Genomic DNA, 14,928 nt, shown 5'->3' with positions numbered 1-14,928 from the left:
TTCACTGCCGCTGTTGTCCTCTTCAGCAAGAGAGCTACTTCTTGTCTGTTTGTCTTTTTTATAGACTTTCTATTCTGCCTTCTCATTGGTTGTAAACCCAACCACATGTCCTCCTCATTACTGCCTGTCTGTACAGACCTCCAGGTCTTCTATGGTTGGTATTGAGATTAAAGGCGTGTGTCTCCATGCTGGCTGTATTCTTGAACACACAGAGATCTGCCTAGCTCTGCCTCCCAAGTGCTGGGATTAAAGGCATGCACCACCACCACCCAGCTTCTGCTATGGCTTGCTATTAGCTCTGACCCCCAGGCAACTTTATTTATTAACATACAAATAAAATCACATTTCAGTACAAATAAAATATCACCATATTCCCAATCTGCAGCACTGTATAAACCAGGCATAGTGACACACACTTATAATCCCAGCACTAAGGTGAAGGCAAGAGGATCAGAAGAAGTTCAAGGTCATCTTCAGCTTCATAGTAAAGCACCACAGCTTCAAGACCAGACTGGGATACATGATACCTGGTTCTATGACTTTCTTAAGAAACACTTATTTGGCCAGATGTGGAGGTACACACTTTTAATCCCAACACTATGGAGGCAAAGTCAGATGGATCTCTGTAAATTCAAGACCAGTCTTTATCTACAGAGGGAGTTCCTTAAAGGCAAATTCTGAACCAAACAAGGCTACATAGAAAGAGCCTGTCTCAAAAAAAGTTACAAGTGAATATAATGATATACAGAGTCTATTATTTCTTACAATTACGTTTGAATCTGCAATTACCTCACAGTAAAAAGTGTAAAAAAAACAAGCAAGCCACATGTGAAAATGAAACAGGAACAGGAGTGACAGTAGCAGAGCCCAATCTGATTCCATGGTTTCAGAACTTTTGCAGTGTCCAAAAGGCACAAGCACCCCATTACTAAATAACTGCTTAATCTTCACAAACCACTTCTAAAAAGAAGAACTAAAACTCATCATTTAACTAAGAGACTAAGTTTTCCAAATAAGACTGTGTCAACTGTCAGAACCAGACGTTATAAGCTACAGGTTTGATGATCTATACCTGTGTTCTCCACTTCCCCCAGTTCCTTGGGATGGGAAGATGCTTAATGATGAGAGTACATCCCTTAAAAAGGAAGGGGAAAAACCCAACTGCATTCTTTTTGCATATCTGGAAGTCATGGATATAGCCATGATTCTATTACATGAAATGAAGGAGGCTGATCCTAGAATCATGTCACAGAGTCAGTCCACCTGAATTTTAAAAACTGTGGTAAATACAGTGTATTTTGCTTCATGGGCAGGAGGTAGGGGAGTGTCTCACACTGTAGCCCAAGCTAGCCTAGAACACTCTGCAATTGTGTGGCCTCCATGAGCCACCACACCCAGCTTAATTTGCTTAAATTAAGATGCACCAATGAAGAGTTCAAAAGACCAGTAAGAAGCTATCAGAGGAGGCATACACATGGACCACACTCTCACAACTTTATTGAATAAAGAATTCTCTAGAATAAGATAAGATAGGCCTGCATTGCATGAAACAAAGCTGAACATGATAGTAGATTAACATCAAATGGTAACCAAATTATTATTTCTTGAATAAAATTGTGTGTGGAGCTGACATGCAAGAACAAAAGTCTGCAGCCCAACATTTTTCAATCATCTGTGGAATGTTTCAAAAGGCATGAGAAGAAATGGGTATTATTTCTTTTATTTGTTTCAAATCAGTTACACAGATATTTCACAAATCTTCCTCACCCTCTCCTACTTTCCAAATAAAATCTTAATATGAACATGAAAAATGCCAGTTATCCCAAGAGACTGCCAAACTCACAGCAGAAGGCAACATCTGAATTAATATGCATTATGTAGAAGAAAGTCAAGAATGTCCACTATTGCCAAATTCATGTAGGCACATTTCATAGTTCACCTCTAAGCATTTCTTTAAGTTTGTAGTGTTCATAAGTGCTGTTTCAGTACAATTGCTTCATTTGGGGCTCTGACTCTATCTTGGAAAAGAAAAATAAATTGTTTCTGTCAGCAACAGGATTGCTGCTATAATATACAAGAGAAAAAGACAACTCATCACAATTAACTGAACTATTACACATCATTCAATAAATTGGGGGATGCATTTTAAGGGAAAAGATAATTTACTTTTACATCAGGAATTAAACAGTATAAACACAGAATGGACTCAAACACTAAAATCCAAGAGAAAGGCTCAACTTTCAATGGTATGTTTGTATTATTTTAAAACGTAGGTTTGTGAATTTACACCGTATCTGCTTCTATGGATAAATAATAAATCACTCTTCCCCATACACAGAACCATTCTAAGGTAATATGGGAGAGGAATGGCCCTTATGCACTGCCTAATACAAGTTATATTTGGACTAGAAGTTCTTTGAGTCAGTCATTTTATTTATTTAGTTCATTTGTTAAAGTTACTATTGTTTTATTCTTGTGCTACTTGAGGTCTTACACATGCTAGGCAAATCATCTACCGGTGAGCTAGATGCCTAACCCTCCAGAGTCAAGCACTTTAAATAGTAACACATGCCTTGGTTACAAGTCTCTTCCCCTTCCTATCCCAGACCCTGTGGTCTAATGTCTTTGTATTTGCTAGTTTTTACAATTGAGGCCATTGAACACCATCTGTACTGAAGCATGGGTACACTTTCTACTACACTTTGATTCCCTTTAGCAACCAAGCAAAATCACAATGTTTTCAAGCCCAAATTGCAATATCTAGGATAGCAGGCTGCTATTGTCATGACCACTGCTACTGCTGGATATCTGCTACTCTACAACACTAGTGTTCAGTATCTTTGTTTTGCTTTTCTCTCCATCCAAACCCTCTGAAAATTCTGCTTATCATCAGAGTGAAGACAAGGCTGAGTGCAAGGCAGAAAGGATACTTCCTGCCTGCCCTTCCCCGCTTTGACTCTGTTACATACTGTAACTGACATAGTTTTGCTCACTTTAAACATAGACTGAAGATTGTTTCACAGGAACCACCTGATCCTTAGGAATCATGGTAGTGAGAACACTTGGTGAGGACTCCTGGGAAAGGCTCTGTAGATCAGCTGTACCATAGTAAAACTCATCCTCATCTCTCACACAATTCTTAATGGTGTTAAATAAGACTTGGACCAGCTCAATTATATTCAAGACTAAAGATACCAGGGACACCACCAGCATGAAGAGGATGAAGATGCTTTTTTCTGTGGGGCGAGAGGGGAAGCAGTCCACCTGATGCAGGCAAGGAGAGTGTTCACAAATGTAAACGGCCTTCAGGGTAAATCCATAAATGTACCACTGGATCAGCACAAAGGCCACCTCAAAGACAGACTTGAAGAAGATACTGAGTATGTAGGTCAGCAGCAACCTGCCTCTAATTTTCACCTTCCTATGGGCTTCACTGCCACACTTGGACTTCTTTACTTCAATTTTCTGCCAGTGCATTTCCACACTGGCACCATCAAATCGAGCAACTCCAACTTCCTTCTCTTGCTTCTTCGACTTCTTTTTCTGCTGAATGGTATAGAACACATGTGCCAGGTATAAGAGTGTAGGCACAGACACAAATATGATCTGTAGGACCCAGAGGCGCACGTGAGAGATTGGGAAAGCTTGGTCATAGCAGACATTTTCACAACCAGGCTGCTGAGTGTTGCAATGGAAATTGAGCTGGTCGTCACTCCAGGCTGACTCGATGGCAGTCTCCAGGAGCAGAATCCGGAAAACGAAAAGGATCTGCAGCCATATCTTTCCTCCAGCTCTGGAGTAGGGTTGAGACTTTTCTAGGAGCTGGTCTAAGGCACTCCACTTACTCATGCTGCCCTTTTGTTGTTCTTGCACTTTAAAGGGAAGTGGGCACACCAAGTGATTGCACGCCTTGGAGGATGAAGTAAATGAAAAAGTAAGTTCAAGAGTCACACCTGCCTGAAGGTTAAAAGCCTGCTGCTGTTTGGTACCTTCCTCGTGCCTTCTCCTAATAAAAGACTATTGCTGACACCAGGTAAAAGCTAGCTTATGTGAATTCATTTTTTTATAAATGGTAAGTGTTCCTACACCAGAACATATGTGTATCTAGAATGGAACAAGTTACATAAATGGGAAAACAGATAAATTTAAAGGTCTTCTTCATTTAAGTAGAAGACAATCTCCAAAAATAATGAGTCAACTCTTTGGCATATTAACAATTCATACTCATACACTGATTGATGCTGCTTCAGAAGTTGGGCCAACATTTCCCAAAGAGAGACAATGATATTCATTCATCCATTATTTACAAGGTGTCTACAAGGTGAAATGTACTATAATAGGCATGAGCTCTTACTGGTGAGTAAAAGATAATATACTTGTGGAACATACAATCAACTGGGGAAAATATATCATTTCAAATATGGTGTTTTGCTGGTACATGCCAGTCTCAGAAGACTGAAGCTGAAGGATCATGAAGAGTTCTAGGCCGACCTCTGCTACCTAGTGAATTCCAGACCAGCCTGGGATACCTATTGAGTTATCCTGAGCTACAGAGAGCTTGTCTCAAAAAGCATAACATTTTATAAAATACATGATATAATTTATAAATACATAATATAATTTATTATAAGATAAGTCATTTCATTTTGGAATTATGAAATGACTTATCTTGTAAAAATTATATCTTGTATATATGTGTAAGATGTATCTTACACCTTAATTTCAGAAATAGGTGTATGTGTGTGTGTGGATGTGGATGTGTGTGTGTGTGTGTATGTGTGTGTGTGTGTGTGTGTGTGTGTGTGATATCTTATAATCAAAGCAAGTCTCAGTGAGCAAGCGAATATACAATAGCTGCAAATTGAAATAGATGCTGAGAAGATAACAACCAGGAGGCACTGACAAAGAATAAGGTAAGAAAGCTCCAGCCAGATTGATTAGAGATAGTCAGACAAAAAGTAAGAAAATGATTGCTGAATGTGAAAGAAACAGCAGAGATTAGAAAGGTGAAGAACTTGCTATATTCAAAGAATTAAAAGGCAGGAGGTTGAGGCAGCTGTTGAGGAAGTGGGCAGTGTAAGGGATGAGGGTCCTAGAAGAGCTGTGTCAGGTACCACTTAGCAGCAGGATGCTGAAACAAAGATAACACTGTGAAACTAGGACAAGACCAAGGCCATGGAAGAAGTTACAAAAGGTTGGTTGAGGCTTGCAGGGCGAGTGGGAGGGCTAGCAGGACAGGCAGGACAGGATTAGAGCAAGGGACATGGAGATCAGAAAAGGATGGGAACTCTATGCTAAGAGATAGCAAGTGAGTTTTGGTGGACACAAAATGTGACGAAGATATCAAGAACAATGGGGACCTGGAGTTAGGAGGATATAATTATGATATATGAAGAACTTAAGATAAAAACATTTTCAGGAGGAGCATTGATACCATCCCCTAGCCTACTGAGTGTGGGTGGAAGCTGGTATGATGCAAACTACAAGCTGAGCAGTTCTGAAGACTTGCTAGTCTTCATCCATTTCCTCCCTAGAGTCCCTAGTTCTTTGCGAGTGAAGGGCTTTCTAGCTCCAATTCAGAGAATAAATGAGTTTCACCAGGAATGGGCCACAGATAATTTTTACATAACAAACAACTAATATTTTTAATTAAATACTTTCAATGCAGCCAATCATTTATAAAGTAATTTTCATCTGCTGAGTTAAAATTACATTCATCATACTTAACATTTTAATTCCCCTCCTTCAAAAAACATTTTCCCAAACACAGATAGTCATTGTAAACAATTGGGTATAATAAAACAGGAAAAAAATTTCTTAACACAAACACAGTAAGACTTTGCCAATTAATAACCAATTTTAGACACCATCCAACTAATTTGCTTTTGGTTTAATGGCCATTCCTCACACTACATTCTGTGAGGAAAAACAAAATTTAAAATGAATCCTAGAAAAAGTGCAAGGTTAACGAACTTCACAGCGTGTCAATCACCTGAGACTGACTGCAACTGTTATCCACGAATAAGAACTGGAGCTCCCCCAAATTAAAATGGTTAGCAAGTTATCAAATCATAAGGCTTCAAAGTACACAAAGTACTTTCTCAGCTGGATAAATAACACATTTTAGATGAACTGTCCTCTGTCGCACAGATTATAAAAGTAGTCCTATTAAGCTAAAGTCACCAAGATCTGGAGTTTATAATTAGTTCGTTCCTCCAGGCGAATTGAAAACAAGGCCCTGACAGTCTAAGACTTCCACTCTCATTCATTTGTCAAATTTAAACAGGGCCGAGTCTCCAGAGATTGGAAAGTGCCTTAAAAATTGAGTTACTTTTGCAAAAACAAACAGGGTAAAATAGTAAAGAAACTCCCCTAGAACTACCTTAGCACATTCTCTAAAAGGTAAATCAAAAAACAATGCTGGGGGAAGCAAGAGTCGTATTTTTTTTTTTTATGAATTCAGGGCACAGTTCTTAGCAATTTTCAAGAAATATATCAAGTTCTTAAGCTTTTCAAATATTTTGGTCTGAAAACGTTCTTACTAAACATATGAAAATGGAGATCTAAGATTCAAAAGGATGAAAATAACTGAGAATGAGTCATCTTAGCCAAGCAAATGGTTCACAGGAAAGTTTAAAACCCTCTTGAAGAGCATTATTTTTAAACTGGACAAGATCTTTCTAATTTTAAAATATAAACGTAGGACTTCCAGTTTCAGCTCCAACACATGCAGTGCTCACAGATATCATCATTCTTGTCATTACAGCAAGAAAAACCCTAACAAACTGAAAACTGGCAAGTTTGCTCCAGCCCACCGGAAAACATAATAGCCCCCTATCTCTAGATAGGAAAATACATGCAATCACACCCAAGACTCTTACCTGAGGCAGAAGGCACTAGGGTAAAATATTAGTAAAGAAAAGCAATCTGACAAATGCTGAGTAAGACAAGCTTGTGGAGTGAGAGTTCCAAGGGGAAGAGACCCTCCTACTCCATGGCTTTGCCTCCAGGAATCTCACCAGGTTCTGGCTCTGAAATCTCCTCCCCTTTGAAGGAGAGGAAAAGTAACCATTCTGAAATATCCCCAGAAGTAAGAGCCAATAAGAATCTTTTCCTTGCTCCGCATGATGGCGCCTGCCTTTAATGCCAGCACTTGAGAGACAGGCAGTTTGAGGCCAGCTTGGGAGTTCCAGGACAGCCAGAGCCACACAGAGACCCCGTCTCAAAAAAACCAAAAATAAAATAACAACAACAACAAACAAACAAAAAACTCTTCTTTGGGGAAGGAGAATGTAAGCCTTTTTGAAATAAACACTGGAGAAAGGCAACAGTTTCAAGTCAATTCACTCTTATCGCCCAGGCCCACCTTGTACTTGGAATCTCCTGCCTCAGCCTCTCCAACAGCTAGGATTATAAATCTGTACCATCGGACCCAGTTCAAATAAATTCAGAATGTTCTTCAATAACAAAGGCTAACAACGCTCCCAACAAAATATATCAGAAGCTTATATATCCTGGAAGAAGGGGAACTAATTAGCTCTAGTCCTAGTGTTCCTTCTGTTTCACCTAACACAAGGGAAAAAAGAAGCAGTAGCCCTACAGTATTTGTAAAGAATACAGCCAAGGACTTGTGCCCGACTGAAGCCCTAGATTACAAAGCACTCTCCCCCATCTTATTTTTTGCCACCATTTCAAGAAGGATCCAGTACACAACAACGGATCATCACCAAATGTGGTGCAAACAACAGTCTCTATTGAAAGATCTTGGGGAAAGGAAAGGGCCGAAGGGTAGAAAAAACAAACAAAAGGCACTAGAGCAGAGGTTCTCAACCTGTGGGTCACGACCCCTTTGGATGTTGCATATCAGATATCCTGCATGTCACATATTTATATTACGATTCATAACAGTAACAAATTACAGTTATGAAGTAGCAACAAAAATCATTTTGTGGTTGGGATCAGCACAACATGAGGGTCACATGAGGGTATTAAAGGGTCACAGCTAGGAAGGTTGAGAAGCACTGCTCTAGAGAAAACTGAAGGCAGTAGCAGCTAAACTTCTACCATTAGAAATGGGCCAGTGAGGTAACATAGCTCAGCAGGTAAGGGTGGTTGGTGCCAACTCTGAGAACCTGAGTTACATTCTCAGAACTCACGTTTGAAGGAAACTTCAATCCCTGTGAATTGTCCTATGACCTCCACATGTGCAGCCACACACTTGCATGCATGCACACATACAAACCAAATGAATGAATGAATGAAAAAAAAATTTAATGGCTCAGTTCCTGGCTGAGAAACATAAACCATTTACTAAAGGCCTATTTATTTCAGTTTGTATCACCCAATATACCATATCCAGTGGGCACATACACAATACAAGGCATGCAAAAGGGTAAGAAAAACTATCTTAATAGACAAAGAAGTATCAGAACCAGATGAAGATAAGGCACAGCCTTGAGAATTATCACATAAGGAATTTAAAATAACTATGAATAAACCAGGCATTATGGTATATGCTTATAATCCTGGCAATCAGAAGGACCACTAGTTTAAGGCCAACTAAAGCTACATAGTGAGACACTATGTCGAACAAAAACAAAACTATGATTAATGTATTAAGAACTCAGAAGTAGGCCTTTAATCCCAGTACTTGGAGAGGGAAAGGTAGGCAGATGGATCTCTGAGTTTGAGGCCAGCTGGGAATATACAGTAAGACCTTATACCTCAAAAAGAAATCAGAATGTTAAGAAAGGAAGGGGGAGAAATCAACTTTCCTAACCCTCTACAACTACTCCAACGCTTACAGCAATAGGAAAAGCTTGTTGAAAGAGCTGGTTGTGATAAGAAAGCACTGTTCTTGCATCTCCCCGACCTCCCACTATAGCTCACAAAGAGAACTAGAACACAACTTCCTCAGCATTCACCACCATGCCTGCTTAGGTTATTTTTGAACATTGTAGCTAACATCATGCACTGGAAAGGTAATGGTAACTGAAAGCCTTTCTCTAAACATTGGGAACAAGACAAGACCACCTGTTTTGGTCAATTTCACAACTCTGTACTTGAAGTTCTAGCTAGATCAATTAGGCTAAACAAAGAAAGACATCCAACTTGGGAATGAATAAGGAAAACTATCAATTTTCACAGATAAAATTCCTAAAGAATCTACAAAACAAAACAAAAAAATCTATTACAGCTAATAAGGTTAGCAAAGTAGATCAAATAAGATCAAAACACAAAAACGAGCAAGCCTCAACATGTTAAATGTGTAGCTACCATATAACCTAGGAATTCTGCTACTAGGTATACATCCCAAAGTACTGAGAACAAGTACTTGGATCCTTGTATGTAAAGCAGTGTTCATAATAGCCAAAGATGGAAACAACTTAAGTGTCCATCAGCAAATGAATGGATTGGAAAATGCGAGGCATATATGATATATACACAAAGTATCATATATACAACACAATACAATAATATATATTGTGTATATATCACATATTATGCATATGATCGTATGATGATATATATGATCATATATAAGATACATACACAATATGTACACATACACGATAATACAAAGGAACACTGTAAGAATGAAGTTCTCATATGTACAACATGGATGAACCCCCACAATATGATTTAATGGAAGAAGCCAGATAAAAAGGAAAAATACTGTACTATTCCAGCAACACAAACCATCTACAATAGGCAAAAGTCACAGAAAAGGAAAAGAAGCTTGAAGTTACTAAGTGCTGGGGTGGAGCAGGGAAAATATAGTGCTTAATTAGCTCCAAGTACCTATTTAGGCTAATGAAAAAAGATTGAAAACAGACAATGGTGCTGTTTTCACATCACCGAGAATACAATTAATATCACTCAACTGTACACTCAACTTAAAACAGTAAATTTTGTTATACAACTTTCATCACAGTTAAAAATAAACAAGAGTACTGCTCTATACAACCAACCAACAATCTTAAACAGAAATTAACAGATCAATTTCAGTTACAAAAGCATGAAAACAAATAAATGAATAAATAAAATACTTAGGGATAAATTTCAGATTCTTTGTCACCCCTAGTAAAATTCCAATGGCTTCCCCACCTCCAGGAATGAAAAAGCTGATCATACAGTCAATATGGCAGCACAAGGTTCCTCAATATACAAAAGAACATTGAAATGAAAAGAGCTGGAAGACTCAGACTTTCTGATTTCAAACTTTATTACACCGTTGTAATAATCAAGACAATTTGGTATTGGCATGAAGACAGGCACAAAGCCCAATGGACAAAATTTAATGAAATGTACTCTCCCCCCCACACACAGACACACACATCTATGGCCAAATGATTTTCAACTAAGGTCTCAATACAAGGAAATGGAAGAAAGGACTGTTTACCAAAAGGTGCTAGTACAACTGGATATTTGCATGTAAAAGAATGAAAATAAGAGCCAGATGTGATGGCTCATGACTGCAATCCCAGCACTTAGTATGTGGAAGCAGGGAGAGTAGATGTTCAAGGTCATCCTTAGTCAAAGTTGACTTGGAAGGCAGCCTAGACTATTTGAGACCCAGTCTAAAAGAAAACAAAAGCAGGGGCTGGGGACTATGCACTGTGAATAAAGTGCCTGCCATGGAAGCGCAAGGACAGTCCCAGTTCAGATCTTCAACACCCACATAAAAAGCCAAGCACAGCTGCTGCACAAACGTATAACACTAGTACGTGCAAATATGTCCACGGGGGATAGGGGTATCCCTGAAGCTTGCTGGCTGGCCAAGTTCAGTAAGAGACAATGTTTCATGAAGTAAGGTGGGGCAGGGCATGGTGGTGCACACCTTTTATCTCAGCACTAGGGAGGCAGCAGCAGGCAGATCTCTGTAAGGACAGCCTGGTTTACATAGTGAGATCTAGGACAGACGGGGATGCATAGTGAGATTCTGTCTCAAAAAAAAGGGTAGATATTGATAAAGGAAGATACCTGGCATGTATATACACACAAAACGCATACATTACACACAAACGCATGCCACACACCCCAAAAAACCAAACCAAACCAAAAAACCAAAACCAGGGGCTAGAGGGATGGCTCAATAGTTAAGAGCACTACCAGCTTTTCCAGAAGTTCAGAGATGGATTCCCAACACCCACAGGATGACTCACAACCATCTATAGCTCTCATTCCAGAGGATCTACCCTTTTGGCTTCCATGTGGGCAGCATGCATGTGGTGCATAGTCACATGCACATTAAATTAACTAGTTAATTTAAAATGAAAATAAGGTTGGACCTCTATATCACAAAATCATACAAATATTAACTCAAAATAGAACAAGGACCCAGTAAATATAAAAGCTAAATTATACTAGTATTCTAAACTTTCACATCCTTAGATTTCAGGATGCAACCAATAAAGGGAAAGTGAATAGTATATCATCAAAATTAAAAGCTTTTATGCATCAAAGACATTAACAAGAATATGAAAAGGCCACCTATAGAATGAGAGAAAATACTTGCAAACCACATGCCTGATGAGAAATCAATTTAAAAATGGGCTTTTACAGGCAGATCTCTGTAAGTTCTAGGGCAGCCTGGGCTACATAGTGATCTTACAGAGATCTTGTCTTTAAAAAGAGTTGAATAGACAATTCCCTAAATAAAATATACAAATGGTTGGACAGATGTCTCAGTGGTTAAGATTGCTGAGCAATCATAGGGACCAGAGGTCAGATTCCTACAACCATGTCAAACAGGCATCCTTGAGAAAGTCTGTAACACTCCAGGTCTAGGGAGACAGAAACATGAGGATCACTGGGGCTTTCTGGTTTCTAGCCTAGCTAAGATAGAAGCCCCAAGTTCAGGAAGGGATCCTGCCTTAAAGAAACAGGTAGAGAATGATTAAGGAGGATGCCTAATACCTTCTCCAGGCATGTGTCCATAGGCAGGAACACGTGCCCATGCACACATTTATATGCATACATTCACAAACACAAATAAATCAACACAAATCTTTCTTTAAAAGAAGACAGCATGCAAATGGCCAATAAGTTCATGAAAAGATGTTCAACATAACCAATCACAGACAAGTGTAAATCAAAACAACAATGAAGTACTACTTTACATCCACTTGGAAGGCTACAGTGTTTAAAAAGGGAAATAAGGTGAAGATGTGGAAAAACTGGAGCCTGCCTATACTGCTGGTGGGAATACAGAGTGGTGCTGCTGCTGCTGCTATGGAAACCAGTTAGGCAGTTCCTCAGAAAAGTTAAACATAGAATCTCCATATGATAGTCTTTCCACTCCTAGGTATATACCCTACAGAACTGAAAACAGGATCTCTAATACTGGCACATGACTGTTCATAGCAGCACTATTCACAATAGCCAACAGGAAGAATGATCAAACATCCATCCACTAAAAATACATAAACAAAATATGGTAGATGCAAACAATATAGCAAAATGTTATTCAGGCATGATAAAAAATGGAGCATTGATAAATGGTACAATGTGAATGAACCTCAAAAAACTTTGTTAAGCAAAGAAAACCAAATTAAAAAATCACATGTCATACAATTTCACATATATTAAATATTCAGAATATCTAAACCCATAAACACAAAAAGCAAATCCAACTACCAGGAGGAGAGTTGAAATGGGGAGTTTGCACTTAATAAATATGGAGATTTCTTTTAGGGATACAAAAATACTTTGAAACTTGAATGACTGTGAATGTACTAAATGTCATGGAAATGTGCATTTGAAAATGGCTAATTTATGTAATGTTAATTGTAAATTAATTGAGGGGGTTAAAACTGTGTCTTTTTTTAATTTTTATTTTTATTTTGCAATACAATTCAGTTCTACATATCAGCCACGGATTCCCTTGTTCTCCCCCCTCCGGCCCCCCTCACCTTTCCCCCAGGCCACCCCCCATTCCCACCTCCTCCAGGGCAAAGCCTCCCCCGCAGACTGAGATCAAGCTGGTAGACTCAGTCCAGGTAGGTTTTTTTTAAAAAAAAAAAAAAAGAAATGAAAAAAATTGTAACTCATATTTGTTTGTACTTTACCAGTGCAAAATTAATATTCTGTGTACTACTAAATGTAAAAGATAAGTAAATTCTTCTGGATATAATGTTATTGAGAATAAAAATTTCACAAATTTTCTTTTATACACACACACACACACACACACACACACACAAAAAGAAAAGAATGATATTGACTCACATTTGAAAAAAAAACTGTCTTAACTACCAGTTCTACTAAGAATCAATTTGTATGGGTCTTAGGAAATTAAACTACATAAGAAGCAGTTTCCCCTATATAAAAGATAGTTCTTTTTTTCTAAATTAGTTAGGAGGTAAGGTAGCTAACACACTACATGGATGAGAAACTTTAAAGAAGAGTTATTGTTGGCTTATTAAAGTATTTATTTCTACTTGATTTATATAAGAAAGGCATTCAGTTGTTTTTCTCGAAAGAATTTTATTCTTCATATTGTGAGAATGTCTTTTTTTTTAAACCAAAGACTCACCAGGCGGTGGTGGCACACACCTATAATCCCAGCACTCAGGAGGCAGAGGCAGGCGGATCTCTGTGAGTTCGAGGCCGGCCTGGTGCACAAAGCAAGTTCTAGGACAGACTCCAAAGTTACCAAGAAGAAACCCTATCTCGAAACACCAAAATAAATAAATAGACAAACAAACAAACAAACATAAATAAATGTGAAAAACCCAAAGACTCTGCTCATTATTCTCAAGAAGAGTATACTGTGCTTTGTTCATCTTTGGGTAGAATAACAGCTATTCCAAGTCACTTACTGGACAAGCATGAATAGTTTGTATATGTTTCTGTATGCCTGATTCCCAGAACATTCGACTTCTCTGTTTGACAGTTAATAGATGAAAGAGGTAACTACACAAAACTTTCCATGTAACCATTTAAAGAATTTACCCAAATCCAAATGAAAGAAAAAGTAATGTTCAGTGGAAATCCCCTACTTTATTAATGTTAATTCCTTAGGCTCCAAGAACCAGAAACCGAGACACTATGCTATTCCTGCTATATTCTCCTACTTAAGGTTTGCTTAGCAATAGAAATAAGCACATTTCTCTGTAAAAGCCAGATGAGAAGTAGTTTGTTGCTTCATGGGTCACAGAATACAACTACTCGGCTCTTTAGCTATATCACAAAAGCATCCACAGAAATAGCACAAATGAATAGGGCTGTGTTCCAACAAAACCTTATTTATTTATGAAATCGATTATAGGCCTGATTTGGCTCATGTGTGGTAGTTTGCAAACCCCAGATCTACACTTTCAGGGCAAATTCTCTTATCCATCCTAAGATGGTGGCCTTAAACTTAAAGGAAATGACCAGGGCCTATGGCTCAAGTGTCTAGTGTGTCATCTGAGTTCTATAGCCATCATTACTATAAAGAGGTTCTCACCATACTATTCTCACTCAGAGTGTCATCAGCTAATGGTGTTGCTTCCTAATTCTATCCTCAACTGAGTGGCAGTTGTCTTAAGGGGCACTGGGAAATATTGTAATATCCTATGGTTTTATTACTGACAAGAGTTTTTCGTAAGCAGGCTTAAATAAAGAACTTAGCTGGAAAAAGGAGGTTTCACACTATCCTTTCAATTGCCATCTTCTATTAGATATTTTGTTTGTTCGTTTGTTTTGAGACAAGGTTTCTCTGTGTAGCTTTGGAGCCTGTCCTGGAACTCACTCTATAGACCAGGCTGGCCTCAAACTCACAGAGATCCACCTGCCACCACCGCCCAGCTTCTATTAGATCCTTTAAGACTAGCCTCCCTAAACTACGTTTTAAGCTTCCTGGCAACGCAAAATGTAACCTTACATGGGTTAGTTTGGCTAGGCTGCACTAACGTTCTCAAAAGAGTTAATTCTTACTGAATT

General features: G+C 38.5%; 2 protein-coding genes across 4 annotated transcripts in view; both read right to left on the bottom strand.

The window, feature by feature from the left end:
• Window positions 1–14,928, bottom strand: part of LOC128100726 (cyclin-dependent kinase-like 5) — a 185,249-nt gene that overhangs the window by 93,342 nt on the left and 76,979 nt on the right. The gene's annotated exons all lie outside the window — the stretch shown is intronic.
• LOC128100851 (gap junction alpha-6 protein-like) lies at window positions 1,440–4,580 on the bottom strand. Its single transcript, XM_052723618.1, has one exon. The coding sequence runs from the start codon at window positions 3,847–3,849 to the stop codon at window positions 2,995–2,997; it is 855 nt and encodes a 284-aa protein (XP_052579578.1). The 5' UTR covers window positions 3,850–4,580; the 3' UTR covers window positions 1,440–2,994.

Source organism: Peromyscus californicus, unplaced genomic scaffold (genome assembly GCF_007827085.1).
Source record: "Peromyscus californicus insignis strain IS unplaced genomic scaffold, ASM782708v3 Scaffold_10__1_contigs__length_136768540, whole genome shotgun sequence".
Taxonomy (NCBI): Eukaryota; Metazoa; Chordata; class Mammalia; order Rodentia; family Cricetidae; genus Peromyscus; species Peromyscus californicus.
Note: the sequence above shows the minus strand (reverse complement) of the source record. Positions and strands in the feature narration are given on the sequence as shown.

Bases quoted from the DNA above. Each gene is read 5' to 3' on its own strand.
- LOC128100851 (XM_052723618.1), bottom strand. From the start codon at position 3,849: ATGAGTAAGTGGAGTGCCTTAGACCAGCTCCTAGAAAAGTCTCAACCC.